Genomic DNA, 25,928 nt, shown 5'->3' with positions numbered 1-25,928 from the left:
CCTCTCAATTTTTTTTTTTTTTTTTTGGACAAATAGGACCACATTCTATGTATTATTTGCAACTTGCTTTTTAAGCAATATTTTTGGAAATCACTCCTTAACAGGTATTTTTGTTTCTTTGTTTACTTAAAAACAGATTCTCATTTTTTAAAAGTCTGAATATTGTTGTCATGTACACTCTCAAAAAGGATTTAGAGCCCCTTCCCAGGTTACTAAGTCAAGAATTGTATGTTGAATAATTGGTCTTCCCAAGTGGTTCAGCACTAAAGAATCCACCATCAATGCAGAAGACACAGGTTCTATTCCTGGGTCAGGAAGATCCCCTGGAGAAGGAAATGGCAACCCACTCCAGTATTCTTGCCTGGGAAATCCCATGGACAGAGGAGCCTAGCAGACAGTCGTCCATGGGATCGCAAGAGAGTCGGATATGACTGAGCGACCAAAGAACAGCAACAGATGTTAAATAGTTACCATGTGTCTAACAACATGCAAGGCACTGTGAGAGACTCTCAAAAATCATTAAGGTGGTACAGGCTTTTAGGAGCTTACAATGTAATTGGAGCAGTAAAAATGAATATCTGAAATAAGATTCAGCATTATCTCCTTGACACTGAGACAAAGAAACAGAACAATGTGTTAGAATACTGAAGAATACTGAGAAAGGATATGGGACTTCAGATAAGTCCCAAAGGAGGGGCAGCTTGAAAGTTGGAGTTCATATTCACTGGGTTGAGGAAGATCCCCAATGAAGCAGGTCTGTAGGGGAAGGTCAGAAGGTCAATCCTGGATATGCTAGGCTTGAGAGGCATATTGGGCATCCAACTGGAGACATACATTCAAGTATATGCAAGCAGCTCAGAGAAGTACTCTCAGAGCTATAAACTGGAGGAGGTCACCATTAGCTGCTATTTAAAACCATGAGACTGGGTAAGGTCACCAGTAGCATAATGATGGACATGGAGGAGAAGAGATTTCAAGAGGGCCTGGCAGGGGAGGGATAAATTTGGATTGGAGTTGCAATAGACACACGACTGTATATAAGTTGAGAGCTCCAAAGAATAGCAAAGAGAGATAAGAAAGCCTACCTCAGTGATCAGTGCAAAGAAATAGAGGAAGACAATAGAATTGGAAAGACTAGAGATCTCTTCAAGAAAATTGGAGATACCAAGGGAGAATTTCATGCAAAGATGGGCTCGATAAAGGACAGAAATGGTATGGACCTAACAGAAGCAGAAGATATTAAGAAGAGGTGGCAAGAATACACAGAGGAACTGTACAAAAGGGGTTTTCATGATCCAGATGATCATGATGGTGTGATCACTCACGCAGAACCAGACATCCTGGAACGTGAAGTCAAGTGGGCCATAGGAGGCATCACTGTGAACAAAGCTAGTGCAGGTGATGGAATTCCAGTTGAGCTATTTCAAATCCTAAAAGGTGATGCTGTGAAAGTGTTGCACTCAATATGCTAGCAAATTTGGAATACTCAGCAGTGGCCACAGGACTGGAAAAGGTCAGTTTTCATTCCAATCCCCAAAAAAGGCAATGCCAAAGAATGCTCAAAATACTGCACAATTGCACTTATCTCACACGCTAGTAATTCTGACATCTCCATATCAAAATTCTCCAAGCCAGGCTTCAGCAATACGTGAACCATGAACTTCCACATGTTCAAGCTGGTTTTAGAAAAGGCAGAGGAACCAGAGATCAAATTGCCAACATCCGCTGGATCATCAAAAAAGCAAGAGAGTTCCAGAAAAACATCTATTTCTGCTTTATTGACTATGCCAAAGCCTTTGACTGTGTGGATCACCACAAACTGTGGAAAATTCTGAAAGAGATGGGAATACATCATCAGGTATACATCATCAAGACCAACTTACCTGCCTCTTGAGAAATTTGCATGCAGGTCAGGAAGCAACAATTAGAACTGGACATGGAACCACAGACTGGTTCCAAATAGGAAAAGGAGTACGTCAGGGCTATATATTGTCACCCTGCTTATTTAACTTATATGCAGGATACATCTTGAGAAATGCTAGACTGGATGAAGCACAAGCTGAAATCAAGATTGCCAGGAGAAATATCAATAACCTCAGATATGCAGATGACACCACCCTTATTGCAGAAAGTGAAGAAGAACTAAAGAGCCTCTTGATGAAAGTGAAAGAGGAGAGTGAAAAAGTTGGCTTAAAGCTCAACATTCAGAAAACTAAGATCATGGCATCCAGTCTCATCACTTCATGGCAAATAGATGGAGAAACAGTGGGAACAGTGACAGACTTTATTTTTGTGGACTCCAAAATCACTGCAGATGGTGACTGCAGCCATGAAATTAAAAGATGCTTACTCCTTGGCAGGAAAGTTATGATCAGCCTAAATAGCATATTAAAAAGCAGAGATGTTACTTTGCCAACAAAGGTCTGACTAGTCAAGGCTATGGTTTTTCCAGTAGTCATATATGGATGTGACAGCTGGACTATAAAGAAAGCTGAGCGCCAAAGAATTGATGCTTTTGAACTGTGGTGTTGGAGAAGACTCTTGAGAGTCCCTTGGACTGCAAGGAGATCCAACCAGTTTATCCTAAAGGAGATCAGTCCTGGGTGTTCATTGGAAGGACTGATGTTCAAGCTGAAACTCCAATACTTTGGCCGCCTGATGTGAAGAGCTGACTCATTTGAAAAGACCCTAATGCTGGGGAATATTGAAGGCAGAAGAAGGGGAACGACAGAAGATGAGATGGTTGGATGGCATCACCGACCCAATTGACATAAGTTTGAGTAAACTCTGGGAATTGGTGATGGACAGGGAGGCCTGGTGTGCTGCTGTCCATGGGGTCGCAAAGACTCAGACATGGCTGAGCAACTGAACTGAACTGTATGTAAAATAGATAACGAATAAGGACCTACTGTATAGCACAGGGATCTCTGCTCAGTATTCTAATTGCCTATATGGGAAAAGAATCTTAAAAAGTGTATAACTCATTCACTTTGCTGTGCATCTGAAACTAACAAAACATTGTGAAAAGTGAAAGTGTTAGTCACTCAGTTGTGTCTAACTCTTTGCAGTCCCATGGACTATATCCTACTAGGCTCCTCTGTGCATGTAATTCTCCAGCTAAGAATACTGGAGTGGGTAGCCATTCCCTTCTAAAGGGGATCTTCACAACCCAAGGATAAAACCCCAGTCTTCTGCATTGCAGACAGATTATTTACTGTCTAAACCAACAAGGAAATCAACTATATTCCAATAAAAATTAAAAAAAAAAAAAAAAAAAAAGCCCAGTTGTGTCTTAGGTTGGCTTGGATCAGAGACCTAGGGAAGGAAGCAACTGGAAGTTAGATGCTATAATCCAGGCATGAAGGATGAAGAATGAGAGCTTGGACAGGGTAGAGGATGGGGATATTCTCTTTGTGTGACACATTTTCAGATTTCATTGTTTTTGCCAAAGTTCACATTCCATGCTCTAATTAGGTATATGAGTTTAGTATGTCCCACATGTATAAGCTTACATTTTAAAAAGCTCAATATTACCTAATAATATTCTATTCAGGCAGCTAATCCTCCCCCCTGCCAGGTGCTAGCAGCCCCTCTTAATTAGGTGTCATAATTGGAATTTATTAATAGTTTCCTTCCTTGTACAGAACACTAATTAGGAGTTTAGGTGAGACAAGGTTGCAGACCTTAGCTCTTCTCTTCTGATTGGATGTTCTGCCTTGACTTGTTCATTGTTCAGGTTTCAAACAGTTTTCAAATACACCAATCCTTACTTGGGTCAATTTGAATTCATTTAGTAGGTTACATCTAAATAAAGCATTTAATGCTAAACCTTGGAACCACTTCTTTAATGCAGTGTTGCTCTGACTGTGTCCATTGCTCAGTAAAAAGCCATTAAAGCAGCAGTAAAGTGATTTCACACTTGGTGTATCACTTAGTTAAAGCTCAGATTCTTGAAGTCTTTTTTTTTAAGTGTTGAGTTTCTAAAAGTTAGTGTACCCAAAAGTCTTGAGGGAAATGTAAAAGGCCTTTAAAAAAAAAAACTGTATCCCAGTTCCCATATCTGCTCATTGGAAAAGTGTAAGTTGCCTCTGCAATTTAAGAAAGAAAAATGAAATAGATGAGCCTGAATCTCATTAAACTGGTCTGATTTTCAGGGCAAACTCAGACCCTTGGGTGGAAACTCTCACTAGATTCTTGGACACTTATCTGTCTCACCAGTGCATAAAGGACCAATGAGGGGTCATCTGAAGTTTGATTGATCATGGTCCTATCTTCATGGGATAGTTTGGAATAAAAATGAATGCTTAACTGCAGCATGCTTGAGCAGAAGCAGCAAGGGGTTTTAACTATGAAACAGACAAATAACATGAATAACAGGACAGTCTTGGTCCATGGACATCTCTCAACCTAGATACTTAAAAGTTGGTTAAGACCGTACGGATTCCCCTCAGCTGCCTCTCAGGACTCTCAGCTTCTGGATCTAAGCTCAAAGTCATCAAAAGTGTACATTGCTGTTTATGTCTTCATTTCATTGATTTTCCTCAGGTCAGGGCATTCCATTTTAAGGGCTGCCAGCCTGAGGTTTCTTAAATGTAAACCATAAGACTGTGAAGAAAAGAGCTTTGGGCAACTAGGGTTGCAGGGCTGATGCCGACAGAATCTCTTTTCAGCCAAGTATAGGCTTTGTAAACAGCCTACATGTCTCCTCCCCGCCTGCTGCTGCTGCTGCTGCTGCTAAGTCGTTTCAGTCGTGTCCGACTCTGTGCGACCCCATAGACGGCAGCCCACGAGGCTCCGCTGCTCCTACCTCTTATAATGGGATGTTTGACTGAGGTGACCCCTGGGGCTTTATGCAGCCACAGTTCACTCTTCTTCCCTTTCTCCCTTCCCCAGTTTAATCAATCAATGTTCCTCTCTTCTCCAGAACAATTTTGTAGAACCCATTCTTGTTTCCCTTTGTCTTTCATTGCTTTGTTTCCTCTTTGGTGTTTAATGTCAGTTTGCAGGATTGTTTAGGTACTTCATGAGGAGAAAAATCAACTTTTCTGGGTAATAAATTGTGTTTTGGCTGTCAGAGCTCCTGTATTATCTATCAAAATATTAAGAGAATCCTAATCTCCTAACATGGCCTTTTCCTCACCTTGCTCTTCATTTTATTCATAGGGATTTGTACCTCTTCTTGATTTCTCATAGAGCTTAACCCTCCCTCTTTTGAAAATTTTCAATTTTATAATTCAGCACTTAGACTTTCAGTCATAAATGTTTCAGTTTGAATACAGTTTGAAGATAGATTGGGGTCTGGGAATTTCCACTCCATCCTTATCATCTCTGACCTGTAATCCTCAGTTTTTTCATTTATAAAATAGATTATTTATTTAAATACTTATTTCATAAAGTTTGTGTAAGAATCAAGTGAGATATTTGAAAAGTGCTTTGCACAGGGCCTAGCACAAAAGGAAGTCTCAATTATTATGATTAAGATATTGAGTACCAGAACAACACTGGCAGTGTTTCAATGAAAATAAAGTACTGCATGTTAAGGAAGCATCCTTTAAAAGTTTAACTTTAATTTTGTTCACCTACCTTTTCTTTTTTAAAAAAAAAATTTGAAGAATAGTCGATTTACAATGTTTCAGGTATACAGCTAAGTGATTCAGTTATACCTATATATGTGTATATATATTCTTTTTCAGATTCTTTCCCATTATAAGTTGTTACAAGACATTAAATAGTTTCATGTGCTATACAGTAGGTCGTTGTTGTTCATCTGTTTTATATATAGTGGTGTGTATCTGTTAATCCCAAATTCCTAATTTATCCCTCCCCTGGCCTTTCCCTTTTGACCACCTAACTTTTCTCGTCCTGCTTTCCTAAAGTTCTAGACTTGCTGCTTCATTGTAATGCATCTTGTTTTTATTTTTTTTTAATCAGGAAAACTTATTAAAAATAGTTTAATTGCATTTTAAGGTGACGTCAATGTATTTAAGGACTAAAGGGAAAATTGGACTCAGCTGCTACTTACGGGTAGATACAGTATGGCAGTGACATGCACAGCGGGGATGGAAGGGAGGGACCAAAGTGAATTTTTGCTCCTTTTCCCTTTGTTTTTTTAATCAAATTTTCTCCCAATTGGAAAACTCTATAAGGTCAGAGACCATATCTTTGTTGGTAGGTTGTCCCTAAAGAGTTGTTGAAGGAGTGAATTCACATCTTTGTGTGAACTAGTTTACCAGATCACATTCTAACTGGAGAGAAAAGCATTAAGAGAGCGGGGGTTTTGGTGAGGAAGCAGGTGTTCTCCGTCACTGTGAGACCCTACCCCTCAGACCAGAAAAACCACTTCAGACTCAAGAAAAGGAACACAGTGACGTGACTTCCGAGTCCATGAGGACAAATCCTAGGCTTGTCCTGCAACGATTGTCTTTTCTGGATTTGCTCTGCTCAGTCTCCTCAGCTGCCTGTAGCTCTAGCCGTTACTCCTATAGCTCCTACTTGCCGTCATCAGCGTGGGGCTCCCATCTCCCTGTCTGTTTCCATACACTGGGCTCGGTGTGGCTCATCCCCACTCTCTGGATGACTCTGTGATGAAGGATCCCAGTGAGAGACCTAAGGATGGAGCCCAGCACTCCCAGGCACCCTTTCTGGTTCTGCCCTGGAGGATCTGGGTTGTTTTTTTTTTTTTTTTTTTTTTTAATTTCAATTTATTTATTTTAATTGGAGGCTAATTGCTTTACAATATTGTATTGGTTTTGCCATACATCAACATGAATCCGCCACAGGTTTTAAAAAAGGAAAGAGAACAAGGAGAATTTCAGAACGCGAAACACTGCTGGAGGAACGTCAGATCTGCGCAAAATGCTGCTATGTGCAATGTGTAGAATGGAAGACACCCCAAGAGGGAGCAGGAATCACGCTGGGGCTGGAGAGTCATGAGGAACACACATAAGAGAAGCAGGAGGATCCCAAGGGCAAAGTTTACTAATATTGTCACGGTTTATTCCTAGCTGTCTATTAGGTAATAACAGAATTCATTAGGGAGTCCACTGTGTGCCAGGTTCCATGTGAGGGCTAAGAACATGCAGATAAGATGCCACCTTGCCCAGATGAATCACAGGCTAGTGGAGCACAAGATCCGTAAACAGCATCAGTGTCACCTTGACTCTTAGCTATCTGATCAGGAAATCCTACTGATTCCATCTTCAAACAAATCTAGTTCTCATCTCTTCTGCTTCCCAGCCCTGGTCCAAGCTGCCATCCTTTTGCCTGGATGAAGGGGTGGCCTCTTAACAGGTCCCTCTGATTCCCTCCTTGCCTGTTTCAGGTGCGTTTCAACACAAAAGCCAGCTCATGGCATCCTCTGCTTCAAACCCTCCGTCTCCCTCCAACTAAACCACCAAGTTCTCAAAATGGCCCCCAAAGCCTGACTTGGTCTGGCTTCTGTGTCATCCTTTCTTACTCTGCTCCAGCCACACTGGTCTCCTTCTGTTCCTGGAAATCCTAGGCACACCCCTGACCCAGGGACCCTGCTTGCTGCACCTTTGGTCATTTCGCAAGCTGCATCATCTTGAAAGGCCACCCCTGACCACCCAGTTGAAAATCATACCTTCTCCCCAATCTCCCATCCTAGCTGCCCTGCTGGCACTATCTGGTCTACTGTTTAATTTGTTCCATGACACTCATTACTTTCTATCATGCAATGTAATTTATTATTTATTATGTTTATTATTAGTGTCTCTGTTTTGCTCACTGCTGAATCCTTGCTGACTAGAATAGTGCCAGAGGCATAGCAGGTATTCAATGGATATTTGCAAAGTGAATTAAACAGATGACTATGATGTTAAGACATTGAAATACACAAGATACTATAGGAGCACAGAGGAGAAGCAGTTGGAGCCACTATAAAAGAAAATGATGGAAGAGGGCAAGATGATGTCTAACTAAATTTTGAAGGATGAGCAAGAACCAGGTGGAGAAAAGTAAGGAAAAAATAGCTGAGCTATGTTTAAAAGTCAGAAAATAGTGGCTTAGTATTCTAGTTGGAGGTGGGAGGAAGCCCCTTGGAGTTAGGGTATTCAAAGAAATGCTAGAAATCTGCTGGGGATTCTTAGTGCAAGCATTTCACTGCCTAAGGTCTGCTTTATAAGTTAATAAAAGCAAGGTAACAACGGCCAGAGCTAACATAATGTTAAATCAGTGTTGAAAAAATGCCCAACTGGAAGAGTAATCTCCTTATTATTCTCTCTCGCAGGCAGTTTCCAGTCTAATTTCCTCTTTCAGAGTATTCATGCTATTAGAGAGTTTCACAGGAACCTAGGACAAAAGGAAACCAGAGATACATGGGTAGGTGGGAAATTGCTTCCTGCTTCTCAGGGATTTCCCACTCACTCTTTAGCACTAAGCCTGTCAAAGGATTTCAAACAGCATCATACATGCTGTTAAAACAGGTCAACATAGTAGGAAGCCAAATTATTTCCTGGCCTGGGGTGTGAGTCTGTCCTGAGCATCGGCTTAGCTCCCATCCAGGCCACTTCTAAGTTGTCATGGTCAAGACCACATTCTTCCTTCTCAGAGCCTGTGCCCTTGGCTGAAGACAGCATTCATAGTTGTCGGGATACAGAGTGAGAGCCAGAAGATCCAGGGCTGAAAGCCAGGCGAGCCCAACTTCCAGTTTAACTGGTGCCTTAGGCTAGACAACTTATCATTTCCCAGTTAATCGGATTTTTAGAAGGAGTTTAGGAAATTAACTTGGTGGTAGCTTAGTCACTTACCCTTTCTAAGCCTCCACCATCAGATATACAGAATAGCAGGAACAATGCCAAAGCTATACAAGAGTTGTTAGAAATAATACAGTATTTGGAAGCATCAACTAAAGGCCTAAATAGGTCAACCTTGTAGTACACATTTTAGCAGGGATCCATTACTCTTCTCCGTGATATGCAGCCCTGATGGTTCACCAGAAGATTCAGTAAGATGAGTTTGTTTAAGAACTCTTTCTATAGTAAGTATAGCAATTGCACAAGCAATTATACCTTTACCAGTAGTTTTCTTGCTTATTAATTAAGAAACCTGCAAAGGTTGATTGGAATGAAGCACACATTTGGGGATGGGAAGGGATTTAGGGGAGACAAAAGGTAGAGAGGCCAGATTAGATTCAATACAGATTATTATAGAGTAGCTCTGGGAGAAAAGCTTCAAGCTAGGAACTGAATGAGAATGTGAGAATGAATTCACCAAAGGTAACTTCTCCTACTTCACCATTTTCCAGGGAGCTTTGATGCTAAAATAATCTCAGGTCATTTAGGATATGATTGCATAAGTGGCAAAAGGAAGTAATGACAGCAAGGACTACAACAACCGCTACAGGCAGAGCTAACATGTATTGAATGTTGGTTATTTCCTGGATGCTCTGCAAAGCACTTCATATGCATCCACTCGCTTGCCCTCGTAGCAATTAGGTATTATTAATCCCCATTTTTCAGCTGAAGTAAACAATAGACCATTTCTCAAGGTCATATCTATAGTTGGCAAAGGTGGAATATGTATTTCCCAGCTTTCTGACTCTCCATTGCCCTAAACGAATGTACTAAATGAGTAGAATCATCCGCAGGGGTGGGGGGTGGGGGGGGTGGGGAGCTCCCGTGTGTTTGGTCCTGGTTGTCTAGGTCCACATTTCCTTGTTTCTGTGTGACTTGGATTAACCTCAATAACTTGAGATTACTGGCTGGTTCTTAGTAACCTGGTGTTAACTGGTCTCCCCAAGGATAGGTGAGCAGCTCTCTTTCAAATGCATGCAGTCTCATCTCAAGAGAGAGACTGCTGCTACTGCTAAGTCGCTTCAGTCGTGTCCAACTCTGTGCGACCCCGTAGACGGCAGCCCACCAGGCCCCGCCGTCCCTGGGATTCTCCAGGCAAGAACACTGGAGTGGGTTGCCATTTCCTCCTCCAATGCGTGAAAGTGAAAAGTGAAAGTGAAGTTGCTCAGTCGTGTCCGACTCTTAGCGACCCCATGGACTGCAGCTTACCAGGCTCCTCCGTCCATGGGATTTTCCAGGCAAGAGTACTAGAGTGGGGTGCTATGAAGGTCTCTTCATGCATTTGTCTAGTCTGCAAACACTCACAGAGACCTTAATTTTGTGCCAAATGCTGGGGAGACGGTGGGGAAGCTGTCTTCATAGAGATCGCATTGCTCAGTTACTCACCATGGTGCCAGTATATTCTTCCAGCTTAGCCTCTGAAATGGCCTTTTTGTGGTGGAGGAAGAGGTCTCTGAGGAAGTTCTGTGAGATCAAGAGAGGAGCCGCATTTTATCTAGTGACAAATAAACCTAAAAATCTCAAGAGGCTGTTTTTTAAGAATTGTCATTTGCTTGTTTTAGAGAGGAAATGTAATGCTTTTTATCAAGCAAGAAGTTCAAAATGCAGGGCTGTCACAGTTTGAAAGGAGCACTGTTTAAACGGAACCCAGAGAACAGCTCAAAGCATAAAAAGGTGTCATAAATCCTCAATTATGTCTTTCCTAGAGAGAGCAATCAGTGTCACCTACAGTTTCTAAACCTTCTAAACACGAATCAGTTTTTTAAAATTAGCAAATTCATATCCATGTTTCTTGGAAACACAGAAATCAAGCTCATGATACACACACATCAAATTCCCAGGGATGAGCTAACCTGCCGTTCGCCCAGAGACAGCTCCCAGCAACACTTACACAAAGTTCAGCAGCTGATATAAAGCCACTGCTGTCAGCATCGTATTTGCGCCAAATCTGAAATACATAAAAGCCAATAATCCATTTATCCTCAGATAATTTGGGTTCAAGTTATGCTGATGTCTACTAAGGCTCAGCATCTGATAACAGTACTTAACTGGGTGCAAATAAAACTATGTGGAGAAGTTTAGGCTTTCTTTGGTGACAGCTGTTTGGGGGCAGAACTCACTAGAAATGACTCCCTGCATTCACTTACAGCCACTTAGGGAGGACCACAGTACACTCACTGAAAGGAAGCTCTTGGGAAGTTTCAAGTGGAAAGATATGAAGGAATGGCCTTCAGTGGGACAAAATATGGCAGAGTAAGAAATCTTCTTTGTACTAAATTCCTAAAGATGCAGAGCCCTCTAAAAACAACTTTAAATATGTAGCTCAGCTGGCAAGAATCTGAGATGACAGAAACTAAAGTCTGTCCTGGGTACATCTACTGATCTCTGATGAGTTAACCTGTAGCTTTATCAGGATACTTCACACAAGGTAGTGTGTGTTTGTATAGCCCCGCAGGCTCCTCTGTCCATGGGATTATCCCAGCAAGAATACTGGAGTGGGTTGTTATTTCCTCCTTCAGGGGATTTTCCCGACCCAGGGATCAAACCAGTATCTCCTGCATTGGCAGACAGATTCTTTACAAGGCAGACAGCAGACAAATCCCTGGGACCACCCAAGGTGGGAAGTCAAACTGAAACACCTGAATAAGACTAAAACCCCAAACAGCAATAACCATAATGAAAAGGTGAACTTCCCCTAAAAAACTGCATGGCAGAAAACGTCCCTAAGGAATCTTGCCTGTGTGGTCTTGGCTCTGGGCAAAGGGAATAAAACATCTCTGAAAATTCCCAGTAACAAGCCAACCCTTTCATTAGTTCAATAACAGCATTCATCCAGCTGAAGATACAATTACTTAAACTGGAAGACAGAAGAGCTCAATATTTTTAAGGAAGCATTGAACTGCTTTCTTTAGTAAATGGTGTGATTTTGACCACCTCTGATTATTGCATATAAAAGCCTCACAAGTTAGCAAGTTCCCTAACTCCTGTACAAAATGAAAAAGTACACTAAGGTGTTTCATTTTGTTTTTTTAAGTGACAGATTTTTCCATTGATGTGGAATGGGTTACCTGAGTCACCAACTGCAGGGACCTTAATTCTAGACCACAGCCAGAGTCCTGGCTAAATATCCTACAAGGATAGTAGGAACTACTGATGCTGATGTTCCCTAGGAAGTGTTCAGAGACTTTGCTCCTTTCAGTCCCCATCACCAATATTTCTGCCTGAATCTAGCCAAGCTTAGAAAACCAACTGGTTAAATGTGATTTATATCCTAATTTTAATGGTATGAATATATCAGAACTAAGAATGAGAATTTCAAATAATAAAAAGTTTACATGCTTTTTTTATGCTGTTCACCAAATATTTTCCTTCGAAATTATCTTGTAACTTTACGACAACTGAACTACTGGAGGACCAAAGATCTTTATGTGAATGCTACACATGCCATCTTGAAAAAATGAAAGCAAAATAAAGAGGTTTCCAGGCAAACCAAAGCAGGGTTTATTACCATCAGATTCTCGGTAAAGGATATACTCCAGGTAGGAAGAACTCAAAGAAGGAAAATTTAAGATAAAAAAGGAATGGTGTACAAAGATAATGGGAAACACTTGGGTAAATGGCAACATAAAATCTTGTTAGCTTAAAATTCATGGGATTAAAGAAAACAAACTAGAACTAATATTCTGGATGATAACGGCTAGCGAGTTGATTGATGCATGCTAACACTAAAGTATCTTAAGGTCCTATAGTTCAAGGGGAATATAAATATATTAAGGTAGAATTTCTTAAAATATGTGTGATAGTAATAGGTTATAACAAATTTAATTTTAGAAAAAGAATTCAGGAATCCAACATATATATATATTTTTTAAATTGGATAGAGAAAGAGAAAGATCTTTGCAGAAGAAATTGACAAACTAGAAGGGAGGGAGGAAAAATGGAAAAAGTTAAACAAAAAAAATTTCCATAATGCTGTTTCCTTTTCCCATTTCTCAAGATTATTCAAGCCTATACAGGCCTAACATTTTAATACTTTTTTTACTGATTGTAAAATGAAATCATATTCACTGTACAAAATTAATGAAATACAAAGAGAACTCTAATCTTCAGAAATGTCTACCCCAGAGAGGCTAACTTATCATTTTTATGTGTTTCCTTTTCATTGTATTTCTGTTATATATGTGACATAATGAAGGGGGATCATAGAGGCTATATACTTCAGTGGTCTATTATTTTTCATTTAAAATATTCTGTGAGCATTTTTAAATACAACTGAAATTATCTTCAAAATGTCATTTAAATAATTTATAAATAATTGTGATTCTAAGATGGAAAATGCAAAAATACAAAGAATTAAAGATCATCCAAAATCTTATCCCTTAAAAACAACCAATATTTATCTTGCATGTATTTACCCCTTACCTTAGTTACACTGATGTTAAGGGTAAATAAATTTTTAAGCAAAATTAAGATCATATTGTTTATATAATTTTGTTTCATAGCACTGTAATGCATTTCCTTCTTGTCATTAAATATTCTTTGAAAACTTGATCTTCGGTGATCTGTAAAATTCCACAATGGGGTTTTTCTTTCTTGAATCTCCAGGCCTAGAACAGTTTCCAGCATAATGCAGGTGCTCATAAGTATTTGTGGAATGAGTGAATTGTATGAATGTATCATAATTTACCATTTTTCCTTCATTGTTAGACATTTATGTTATTTTCAGTTCTAACTATACTAAGTAACACTGGAATATTTAATGTGCATCATAGCGTTGAAAACTTGTCTACATCTCTGATTATATTCTTATATAGATGCTTGGAGAAGTAGGACTATTAAGTCAAAAGGTAGATTTTTAGAATTAACTCTGGATGATGAAATTTTAGGGATCCTGATTACATTTTTGCAAAACTGCTTTCCATAAGATTATCCCAGTGCGCATGCCTACCAGCAGAGCATGAGCAACAGTCTCAGTGCTTCCTTGCCAGTGCTTCATCTTTTTGTTAATCCCTCTAAAATTTTTACCACTTTAGTAAAAATTAGTTGTTTCTAATTTGCATTTCTTTGGTTACCACTATATATCTATTGTCCACTCAGATTTTTTCCTGTAAATTGTTTATGCAAATGCTTGTTCAGTTGTTCATAACTTCCATTTGACAAGAAGATAAAGTAGTGTAGAAGGGTGCTAAGTTATCTCCTAAATGGGGACTTGGAAACTCTTTCAGGAATGGGGCCCTGGGTGCAGTAGCTGTCCTAAATCTATCGCTCTGGCCTTTAAGATGCCCTGCTCTGTCCTCCCTGGCCTATTTTTCACCCACGGACAGTAACACCTATCTGGTGACCCAGGGGCGAAAGAGCAGATAAAACCAAGGAGGGTCTTGGAATGCAGGAACAGAAAAACCAGACCCTTAGCGTCCTTCCCTCCCCCATGTTGTAACTATAATGGAACAGTATAACCTGTCTCCCCTCCTACCCCATAGGGAGAAGGTATTTGCCCTCCTCTTCCCCCACCCAGTATACATGCCTCATCCCATCAGCAAATGACCCACAAGACCCCTGTCCCACTCCTTGTACCCTGGGTATAAAAGTGGACTAAGGACCCCTGTTCAACGCTGGTTCTCCCTTGAGCTGGCCCGCTGTTCTAACAGCATCTCCCACTCTAATAATCTTTATTTTCCTCTCATTCTGTCTCATGTCTGGAAATTCTTTTCCAACCCATGCCTGGACCACAACATTTTTGATGGACCATATGGGGACCTTGGAGTCTCCTCCCCCACCTCCTCACTTCTCCTTTCTCATAGGGACCCTCTGCGAACAGGCAAGTGCTGTGGAAGCAACTGAGGTACTCTGGCCAGCGTTACCCTCTGGTGTGTTCCAAAGGCCCCACTGCTCACTGTGCCCCAGTAGCTGGCACCCGAATGGGTGAGGGTCTCTTCTTTGTCTTCTTTCCAACTGAGGACTAGGCCAATCAATATTGTGTGGGCACAGGTCAGGCACTTAAAAGCTGTTAGGGTGCCTGCCACATGAAGACTCCCTTGTGAGAATAAGGGGGACACGGAACAGATCAAGCCACAAGGGCATCCGCCCCCAGCAAGACAACTTCCATGCACCCTGTCAGGCACATAGTGGTTGAAGTAAAAGAGAGACCATCATCCTCGGCCACCGTCTCCCTGCTAGGATTGTAAGGCAGATTCCTCAGCCTTCTTCCCTGTGACGTCCACTTCTTTCCCTTTTCGGTCCAGATTGATTTACAGGAGCCTAGGTGTTGCCTCTGAGCCATCCCAAGAGTGCCTTCTACATTTCAGGGAATCGCCAAAAGGTGAGTCACACGGTTGCTCCCAGCCCACTTTACCTGAGACCTCAGCCTTGGGCAAATTAGAACTTCAAAAAAAAAAAAGGTGGGGGAGGGGGTGGGTGTCACAGAGACATTTTAAATCTTAAGCGGAAAACTATGAGATCTCTGTCTGTCTGGATTTATGTATGTCTCAGTGTGTGTCTTTTGGGTTTTTTTTTCTTTAATATTGCTGAAGTTGTAAATGAGTTCTAAGTTAATTGGCTTAAAAAAAAGTAAGCACTTACAAACCAGACAATTCTAAACACAAGAGAAATTAACCTAAATGAATTTCAGATTCACATGAACTGGGAAATATTTAATATTAAATATTTAGTATAAATGTTTGCTAATCTAATATAGACATGTCTAAGAGTCATTAACATTAAGCATAATATTTTCATTGTGCCTAGGTTTATTATAAGTTAAATATTGTTATATCTGTTACAAGTTTGTCAGCAAGGAAAGTAACTCGAATGAAACTTTTAAAAAAGGAAAATCTAAATGAGACAAGAGCTTTTAGTGAAACTATTAAGAATAAGTATACTTTAGAAATGTCTAAAATAGTCTCGCCAGATTGGGGTAACTTGAATTTCTAGAGTTGTGCTAAACTACGTGACAAAAGTTTGTTGAATAGCTAGGTCATTTCCAAATAAAATAAGATTCTGAAACATTCATTATTGAACACTAACTTCCTCTTACACAGAAACTAAAGAGATTTTGGACTATTAATGAATAATGTTTGATGCCATCCTGAGATGTTCTCTAGAATTTTTTTTTTTTTTTAGAAATTATCACTGGTATTTATGTTCACTAATCTATAGAATTTTAATATATATAAGGTCAGTTCTTGGTTGCTTAAGGAAAGTGGGATGTGTGTTTTCAGTCAAGAAGGTATGAGAAATGAAATCACATTTTTTGAAGGGAAAAGGAAGTAGGTCTGACTTACAGGTGGCTGTTTCAGGATGGGAGAACAAAGTAATGGGTACAGAACATGATAAGAAGGTTTTATGGAAAGTGGACCCCAAAGGGAAGAGTTTTGTGCATAAATACAAGTTTTCTTGAGATGTTGAACTGCCTTTGATAATGGATTTTAAGTTTCTTTACCTCTGACGTGCTCTGTTCTGTTTACCTTTGAAATTTTCTTCGTTACTTTGGATAAGTGAATATATTGTTTCACAGTTATCTATATGATCCTATCTGTTTGAGTATTATAAACCCTTTTGATATTTATCAACAAAATTTCCTAAATAACCTGACTTCTTCTAGATAACTTTGGGATGCCTCAGAGGGCCCCTGAGACATCCAAATGAGCTATTAAATTACTTAGTTCATTTGACACGTTAAATTACATGGGATGTATTGTTGGAGGAGTAATGAATCTTCTCAGGTTATATTGTATGGTTGATGTTACTTATATAGATATCCTAGAAATTATGTGAAATTCATGAAAATCTGATATGTCCTGGTAAAATATTGTCAGTTATAATTCTAGTTATCATGTTAAAGTGTTACAAGTCACAGCAATGACCAGGCTACTTTGCCAATTGCAATTTAATTAGATTTTAAACATGCCTTCTTTGGTTTCACTCTCATGCCTTTAGAAAAATACTGCTAGTTCTTCAAGATTTATGGGAAAGACTTTTCTAAGATTAACTGATAAATTTTGTTTGTTATCTGGTAAACTGGTAACAGACTGGAATTTAGTCTACTCTCTGTTAAGAAAACAAAGTTTTCTTAGAATGAAGCTTTCAATAACAGATTATGAATTTCTTTGTGTTTAAGTGATTTATATTTGTTTTTAAAATCTTTTGTTACTTCTGTAAAGTAAATAAACATTATTTAAGGTTATGGTACATGTAGACAAAGCTCATTCTACTTCTACAAAAATAAGCCCTCACTGTTAGACTTTTGCTATCCTGATGTCCTTAAACATGACTACAGTCTACTCCTAAATCAGGGAATTAGAAATGGGTGAACAATAGCTGAAAATCAAAGAGTTAGGGCTATAAGAAATCCAAGAGAGCTGCTTGGCTTTTCCTGGCACCCTGACAAACCTCATTTTTATTTGATGGGTTAAAGCCTTCCCTGGCTACAGGGTTAATGCCTTCATAATGAAAATATCATGTTTCACTGAATATTAAGTTTTGTTAATTGTTAAACTAAGTTTCTAGTTTTGTTCATTAAGGTCTGCTAGTGTCAGACTTTATTTTTGGGGGCTCCAAAATCACTGCAGATGGTGACTGCAGTCATGAAATTAAAAGACACTTACTCCTTGGAAGGAAAGTTATGACCAACCTAGATAGCATATTCAAAAGCAGAGACATTACTTTGCCAACAAAGCTCTGTCTAGTCAAGGCTATGGTTTTTCCAGTGGTCATGTATGGATGTGAGAGTTGGGCTGTGAAGAAGGCTGAGCACTGAAGAATTGATGCTTTTGAACTGTGGTGTTGGAGAAGACTCTTGGGAGTCCCTTGGACTGCAAGGAGATCAAACCTGTCCATTCTAAAGGAGCTCAGTCCTGGGTGTTCTTTGGAAGGAATGATGCTAAAGCTGAAACTCCAGTACTTTGGCCACCTCATGCGAAGAGTTGACTCATTGGAAAAGACTCTGATGCTGGGAGGGATTGGGGGCAGGAGGAGAAGGGGACGACAGAGGATGAGATGGCTGGATGGCATCACCAGCTCGATGGACATGAGTTTGAGCAAACTCCGGGAGTTGGTGATGGACAGGGAGGCCTGGCGTGCTGCGATTCATGGGGTCACAAAGAGTCAGACAAGACTGAGTGACTAAACTGACTGATAAGTCACATAACAAATGAAGTCAGATGACCTGGGGTATACTGAGCTATACCTAATGAAAGTTCTTAAATTCTTGCTTGTGACCTATTAATAACTGCTAGCTATATTATTTTCTATGTTACTTGTTTCAGAAGATTGTTTTTTATGTTACCAAATGTGTGACTGAGCCCTTGATAAAATGCTGATATGTAGTTCCATATGAGATCAATGATTGTAACAAAGTAACTCTAGATTCAGGAAGAGGCAACAAGAGGGAGTATTTTCCTGGACCAAGAGGCTAGTAAGACAGGTATGGTCCAGAGACTTTTGCTGCTCACAAGGCCTGGTCTAGTAACAGCACATTGAGTAGCCTGTTAATGGAATCTTTGTTAGACTTGGGAAAGAGCCTTCCCAGGACCGCAGGACACAATGGCCATGAAATGCCCCCAAAGCATGGTCAAATATGTGGTTATGAAGGGACCCTGCTGACTGGAAGTTGTCACTTGCCAGCTGCCTCTACAAGGATTACTTCGTGACCACTGCAACCTGCTGACCTTCAACATCCTCTGAAAGGAGTTCAGGGTGGAGATCAGAAATAAGGCACTCTGTACTCTGGAAAAAACCCACAAGAACCGGCCTTCAGATAGTTAGATGTTTTCAGGTAAAGATTTTATGAGCCCAAATCCTTGCACCTTCTCATACCTAGAGAAACACTAACGTCACGAACCAAGATCTGGGCCTGGCTCTCCTGGCTAGCCCCTGAGCAGCTTTTCTACTTCTATTAATCTTTGGGCCACGTACCTTTAATTTTCTTGTTAAGTTTGTTTCTTCTAGAATACAACAAATCTCCAAGTAGTAGCATGACAAGAATATTCCCTGACCAACACCTAGACAATGCTGAAACAAGTCACCTTATCATTCCATTCACTCTCATCTCCTTCCGTAAATGCAGCCTGATAGAGAGCACGCAAAGGGAACCCAGAGCCCCACAACGCCCCTGTACAGCCTGAAGTCAGAGCAGTCGTCGCCCCTTTCCCTTTGAGACTGGATTCCCAAATGCCTGAGAAGGGAAATAGGTAGATAGGTAGACATGAGCAGAGTATCAAAAGGGGCCAAAGAATTGGCCCTAAAAATATAGAGAGGAATGTGATGACCCAAGGATGAAAGAGCAGATAAAACCAAGGAGGGTCTTGGAATGCAGAAACGAAAAAACCAGACCCTTAGCATCTTTCCCTCCCCCATGTTGTAACTATAATGGAACAGTATAACATGTCTCCCCTCCTACCCCATAGGGAGAAGGTATTTGCCCTCCTCTTCCCCCACCCAGTATACATGCCTCATCCCATCAACAAATGACCCGCAAAACCCCTATCCCACTCCTTGTACCCTGGTTGTAAAAGTGGACTAAGGACCCCTGTTCAACGTCAGTTCTCCCTTGAGCTGGCCGGCTGTTCTAACAGCGTCTCCCACTCTAATAATCTTTATTTTCCTCTCATTCTGTCTCATGTCTGGAAATTCTTTTCCAACCCGTGCCTGGACCACAACAACCTAGAGGCTGAAAGAGGAGCCACTGATTCTGCCTTTAATTTTCACTCAGGCACAGTGATTGCAAAGAGACACCTGCTGGCTGGATCGGCCCTCTAATAAGTTATATTTTGACCGTACTGTGCCTTCAAATCTAGTATTAGTCACCAACATTTAAAAGTAAGTGGTTGCCCATAGGGGCTTCCCTGGTAGGCTCAGTGGTAAAGAACCTGTCTGCCAATGCAGGAGACCCAGGTTTAATCCCTGGTCTCGGAAGATCCCCTGGAGAAGGAAATGGCAACTCACTCCAGTACTCTTGCCTTGGAAATCCCATGGACAGAGGAACCTGGAGGGCTGCAGCCTATGGGGACATGACTTAGTGACTAAACAACAATGAAGTTGCCCATGGAATCTGGATCTCTAGCCTGCATTCTCAGAAGGCAGTAGTTTGCTGGAGCTCACAGGGCTCTGGGCGGGCTGGTATTCTCTGGGCTCCACGTCCCTCACCCTACCTTCCCATTACATTCCTCAGATACCTGCCTTCCTCTAGCACAGGCTAAGGAGTCTGTTAGCTCAGGAGCAGTGTAGGTCAACCCACTGAGGGAGCACATTGAGACTGGGGGCCACAGTCCAGGCTCAACACCAAGGGCTTCTTTGCGTGGTTTTGTCCCATGGGCAGCTCTCCCTGGGGGAGTGGGCAGGGGAGGTGGCAGCCATGGCAGGTGCCTGGGATCCTGGCCTCCATAGAGATAACAACCAAATGCTCACCCGCATAAACTCCACACTGCTGTCCAAGGGGGTTTCCTGGCGAAAGAGCAGAAGAAAGTTTTCATCCTCAGATAAGAACATGCCGGCAAGCTAAAAAAGAAAAGGGGAGAAATAGCAGTTGGTGACACTGACCAGTGCTCCCTGGGTAAAAGGCACAGAGCAACATGTTAGAGAGCAGAACAACTTAGAACTCTCAGGGTGGTGAGCTCATGTTGCAGTTCTGTGCCCTCAATTGTCATTTTGGGAGCACATTCACTGATTCTTTCAAGAAGTATTGGGCACTCTTACTAGATATGAAACGCTATGAGTATCTATTTTCTATGAGCTTACAATCCAAAATCGTCATCATTTAATAATAAATGTGTTAGTGTTTAAAATGTTCTACACTTTATCTTAGAAGCTCCAGCATTAACAACTACATGTATTAGAAAAGAAAAATACCTAATAACTTTTTTAGAATTAACAATCACTAATATTTATTGAGCATTTACTGTGAGCCAGACACTGTGCTAAGTAAACTGGCATTTTTCTTTATTTTTGGTTGCTAGGTTTTCATTGCTGTGCAGGCTTTCTCTATTTGCAGTGAGCTGAGGAACTACTCTTCGTTGCAATGTGCAGGCTCATTGCTGTGGCTTCTCTTGTTGTAGATCATGGGCTGTAGACACAGGGGCTTCAGTAGTTTAGGTACACAGGCTCAGTTGCCCCATGACATGTGGGATCTTCCTGTGTCCCTTGAATTGGCAGACAGATTCTTAACCTCTGGACCACCAGGGTTGTCGTTGTTGTTGTTGTTAATATATATATTCTTTATTTGGCTGTGCTGGGTCTTAGTTGTGGCACTTGAGATCTCTCTTCATTGTGACGTGCAAACTCTTAGTAGCAGCATGTGAAATCTAGGCCCTCTGCATTAGGGGTGTGAAGTCCTAGTCACTAGACTTCCAGGGAAGTACCCCAAATAATTTTTATATATCCCATGAATTGTTCTGTGGGCTTCCCTCATGGCTCAGACAGCAAAGAATCTCCCTGCCAATGTAGGAGACCCAGGTTTGATCCCTGGATCAGGAAGATCCCCTGGAGAAGGAAATGGCAACCCACTCCAGTATTCTTGCTTGAAGAATCTCATGGACAGAGGAGTTTTGTGGACTACAGTCCATGGGGTTGCATTATTTGAGGGTATTTGAGTGTGTATTGTCTTCTCCGTTCTCCTTCATAAACCACAGCCATTCCTTCTATAATCATTGTCATTGTTCTCTTGGCATTTTGTATAATGCCACAGAGTGACTCCAGAGCAAATACTTTGGGTAGGTTGTACGAATAATTATTTCACACTCCCATTCATATTCTCTAGTTGGATGTAAGTCAGCTGAAGGGTGTATCATGTGAACAACGGCTGTCATATATTGAGTACCTGCTACCTGGCAGGGGCACTGGTGATGTGCTTTTCATTATCATCTCATTAAATCATCATGCCAATCCTTCAAGCAAATAGAAATATCCCTGTTTACTAATGGGAGGCAGCACAGTGCAGGATGTGATAGGCTTTCATGTGGATCCAAATTCTTACTCTGTCATCACCTATTATTTGATCTTGGACAATTTAATTGATGCCTCTGTGCCCCAATTTCCTCGTGTGTAAAATGAGGATAATAATATTTATGTTATTGTTCTGTTGCTCAGTCGTGTCCAACTCTTTGTGACCCCCATGGACTGCAGCACACCAGGCTTCCCTGTCCTTCACTATCTCCCAGAGTTTGCTCAAACTCATGTCCATTGAATCGGTGATGCCATCCAACTGTCTCATAGGGTATAATATTTATATCCTGGTGTTTATGTTAAGACTAAAAGTAAGATGAGGCACTATTTATGAACTGTTAAGCAGAGTCTCTGGTACTTATTAAAAACTTAGTCAATGGTAACTGCACTGTGGATCTAGATTATGAACTTGAGGCTCTCAGAGATGAAGTCTCTGGCCCAAGGTTTCATATTTCACCATGTTGACTTTGTGCTGTTCCTACCCACCCACACAGGGTCAACTGGAACTGAGAACCACTCTTTAGGACCAAGTGTTTTTTCATATGGAGTGGCATAGGCTGAGAAACCAAATTAAAATGTAATTCACTGGCCCTAATTAGAACCCCCTCTGTCTTCAATTTATCTGGAATGGCACAGAGGAGCCCTGGGCAAGTCACATACACAGATCATCCTCTAGTCTCACTTTGGCTCTTACTTGTGACTGCTTTTTCATTTTATTTTGTGCTAAAATATCTAAAATATGTGCGTGCATGCTCATTCGTATCTGACTCTTTGTGACCCCATGGACTGTAGCCCACCAGTCTCCTCTGTCATGGAATTCTCCTGGTGTAAGAAGTGGCAACCTGCTCCAGTATTCCTGCCTGGAAAATTGCATGGAGAGAGGAACCTGGAGGGCAAGAATACTGCAGTGGGTTGCCATTTCCTTCTCCAGAGAATCTTCCTGACCCAGGGATTGAACATGGGTCTCCTGCTTTGTCAGGGGAATTCTTTACCACTGAGCCACTTGGGAAGCCCTCCTTTAGGTTACTTGCTTTCAACGCTGCTACCAAAAAAGCTGCATTCTGTTTCATATCTCTATCTTCTGTCATTGTTTGCTGTTGTTGAATAGTTTAAAAACAACATCTACTAATTAAGGATTCGTTTCTGATACACCATCTAATTTCTATAATTTTTTAATCTCTGGGGCACTTTGCCTGATGAAGATCATATTTATCTTCCCAGGAGCCTCAGAATCTTTATATAGTGCTTATAAGCCTGATAAATCCTCTCTAGAAACTCTGATGGATCCTCAGTTTATCTCCTGGATCTTGTTTAGGCTCTTTTGTCTAGGTACCCCACTGGGTTTTCTCTCAGATCTCCATGCCGGAAGATGGTAGCCCTCTGACTCTCTTTCTCCTGATGCAATAATATAAACACTTCTACATATGCAACCTCATCTCTTTTTCCCTGCTCTTTTCCTCTGTCCATTGAATTCTCCAGGCAAGAATACTGGAGTGGGTAGCCATTCCCTTCTCTAGGGGATCTTCCCAACCCAGGGATCAAACCCAGGTCTCCTGCATTGCGGGCAGATTCTTTACCATCTGAGCCACCAGGAAAGCCCAAAATGTGTGCAGATGGGCTGATTTTTATGTCACAACTACCTGTAACTGAAGTAACCCTAACAGTCAATGATAAAGCCGGAGACAGTAGGAGAGACCGTGCTACTACTCTTAATACTCACAGACTCAGGAGGTTTTAAGGGGCTTTGGGACCAAAACAGTCCTATACTATCAGCTTCTCTACAGATAGCATCAATTATGCCCATCAGCAGGACTCCATAATAAAATGTTTAGCATGGGTGTCACAGCTGTTGTCGAGTTCCCAATTGCTTTAGGAATTGGTAAGAAAGACAATGGCAAAGTTTTTCAGTGTTTGCCATGTTTCATATATTATTAACAAACATTTGGGGCTTCCCAGGTGGTGCAGTGGTAAAGAATCCACCTGCTAGTGCAAAAGATGCAGAAGACGAGAGTTGAATCCCTGGGTTGGAAAGATCTCCTGGAGTAAGAAGTAGCAACCTGCTCCAGTATTCTTGGCCTGGAAAAGTTCATGAACAGAGGAACCTGGAAGGCTGCAGTTCATGGGGTCAAGAGGACATGTCTGAGTAACTGAGCAGGCACGCACACATAACAAATATTTACTAAGCACCCCTATACACTGTGCTCTGTTCTGTGAGCAGAAGAATGCAAACGTGAACATGTCATTATAAATACTTCAGTATTTTTACCTGAAACTTGCAATTACATTTCCATTAATGAATACATTGCTACTTTTACATCAATTGCAATGGAATTATTGGTTATATATTTTTGCCTTTTAGTGAAAATTTTGGAAACAACTACACTCATAAACATCCAGTTTAGCGTATTCATTTTCTGAGAAGGCAGCCTTCTGGTAAACATGTCTATTTTTTTATAAGAAGACATTATCTTGCTTTATTATCATAACTTTCTGAAGAAAAATTACTATTTTCATCAATAATATTGACCAAGTATGACAGCATCAAGAGACTAGCCTTTCAGACTTCAGATAATATGTCTAGCAGGCAATTTTGACTATGAAATAAATATGTTAGTTTCATAGTAGCTTATTTTTATGTATGGATTCGTAACTCTATAGAATAAACCTGTATAGATTCATACCTGTAACTTAAACCAGTGCCACTTCTTGGCCATATGATGCTGGATAACTCAGTTTCCTCATCAGTAAAATAGGGATAATGTTTGATGACCATTTTTGTAGCTACTGTTACAAAACATAATATACAATGTACAATACAATAATATACAATATGTTACTCTAGAGTAACATAATATGTGTGGAAATTCTAAACTATGAATCATTTTGTAACTGGAAGAGAAAATAATCAGGTTCAAAGACAGGCTGTGTGAGGTACCGCATGCTTAATGCATTTCCTTGCTTTAGTTAAGTACGTAGTAAGTATGGTTTGAGTTGAAGTCAAGATACCAGCTGTCTGTTTTGTTTTCATGATGTTCAGAGGTAGATCTTTCCAGTCCGCCCTGGGAGCTGATGCTGAAATTTAAACTCATGTATTGTCAGTAAGTTTTTCCTTATGTCTAGGTTGAATTTGAACAGGACACTGTGTAACTGAAAAGCCTCCAGCATATCAATTACCCAATTATAAAATAAGTATAAATATTGATTGACCTAAATAAAATGATATCCTTGTCACTAAGATTGATTAAAAAGGAAAAGTGAGTACTTCAAAAGTGTTATCTAACTCAACTGCCTTGCAGAGGGTTCTAATTTCCCAAATGTAAAACTTTCTGTATTCTGCAGAGAAAATCGCAGCCCAAGAAGGTATTGTCAATAAAGGTACAGTCATAAAAGATACCTCTTTCATCTGTATGCAGCCGTCTTTAGAGACATCGTGGGGAGCCGTAAATTGTTGTTTCATCTTCTGTACATTTTCTTCCTTGACCGCATCCTACAGTGGGCCAGAGAGAACCAAATTAAAGCCACTGAGATTCCAAGAATGTTAGTTAGGATATCAAATATTCGGAGTATACAACCTGATAATTATATTAGTCTAACCAAGTTCCCTAGTCATTGAAAAAGATCTCACCAATTACAGATAAGAGAGAGGTGATGGAGATTTCTTAAATAACCATTAATCAGAATCCGAACTAGGTAGCACAGCTAGTGAGCTCCTAATATATGAATGAAGAGAAACTTGGAGTGTTGACAGTATGAATTTGAACATTTTTCTATATTTTTTGTGACAAGAGATTGTATTGTAATAAATATACAAACTATCTTCCCAAGAACATTTTGTTCTATTTTTTAGTGAAAAGTCCAGCTCTTTTGGGCCTTCAGTTTACCATAGTTCATTCTCTTAATCTTGGACTCTCCAAAAATAATAATAATAATTATAAGGGGAAAATAATTAAAGAGGAAACCAAAGAAGTAATCATTGAACTACCAAAGATGTGACATATCCCTTCCTTGTACAGCTTTTTCCACACATTAAATTCTTCTTCATCAGTGGCCTGTAGGGTTATTACAAAGAAAGATGACATATATAATCAACAGTGGAGGATGTATTTTAATGCAGAGTCTGAGAGTCACAGGCACTCTCAAACAGTGCCAGATTCCTAGACTCCAGACTAGATCAGTTAC

General features: G+C 40.5%; 1 protein-coding gene and 1 long non-coding RNA gene across 4 annotated transcripts in view; one reads left to right on the top strand and one right to left on the bottom strand.

Moving 5' to 3' along the window:
• LOC129645537 (uncharacterized) overlaps window positions 1-25,928 on the top strand; it is a 97,067-nt gene that overhangs the window by 38,094 nt on the left and 33,045 nt on the right. For both annotated transcript variants that reach the window (XR_008711429.1, XR_008711428.1), the window contains exon 2: window positions 15,056-15,132. This is a non-coding gene — a long non-coding RNA (uncharacterized LOC129645537). The remainder of the gene's footprint in view (window positions 1-15,055; window positions 15,133-25,928) is intronic.
• Window positions 1-25,928, bottom strand: part of SCGN (secretagogin, EF-hand calcium binding protein) — a 65,481-nt gene that overhangs the window by 18,725 nt on the left and 20,828 nt on the right. For both annotated transcript variants that reach the window (XM_055570811.1, XM_055570810.1), the window contains exons 4-7: window positions 25,144-25,236; window positions 20,217-20,306; window positions 10,705-10,761; window positions 10,200-10,277 (exon numbers count right to left, since the gene is read on the bottom strand). In XM_055570811.1, the coding sequence (XP_055426786.1) occupies window positions 10,200-10,277; window positions 10,705-10,761; window positions 20,217-20,306; window positions 25,144-25,236 (318 nt within the window). The remainder of the gene's footprint in view (window positions 1-10,199; window positions 10,278-10,704; window positions 10,762-20,216; window positions 20,307-25,143; window positions 25,237-25,928) is intronic.

This window comes from Bubalus kerabau, chromosome 3 (assembly GCF_029407905.1).
Source record: "Bubalus kerabau isolate K-KA32 ecotype Philippines breed swamp buffalo chromosome 3, PCC_UOA_SB_1v2, whole genome shotgun sequence".
Taxonomy (NCBI): Eukaryota; Metazoa; Chordata; class Mammalia; order Artiodactyla; family Bovidae; genus Bubalus; species Bubalus kerabau.
Note: the sequence above shows the minus strand (reverse complement) of the source record. Positions and strands in the feature narration are given on the sequence as shown.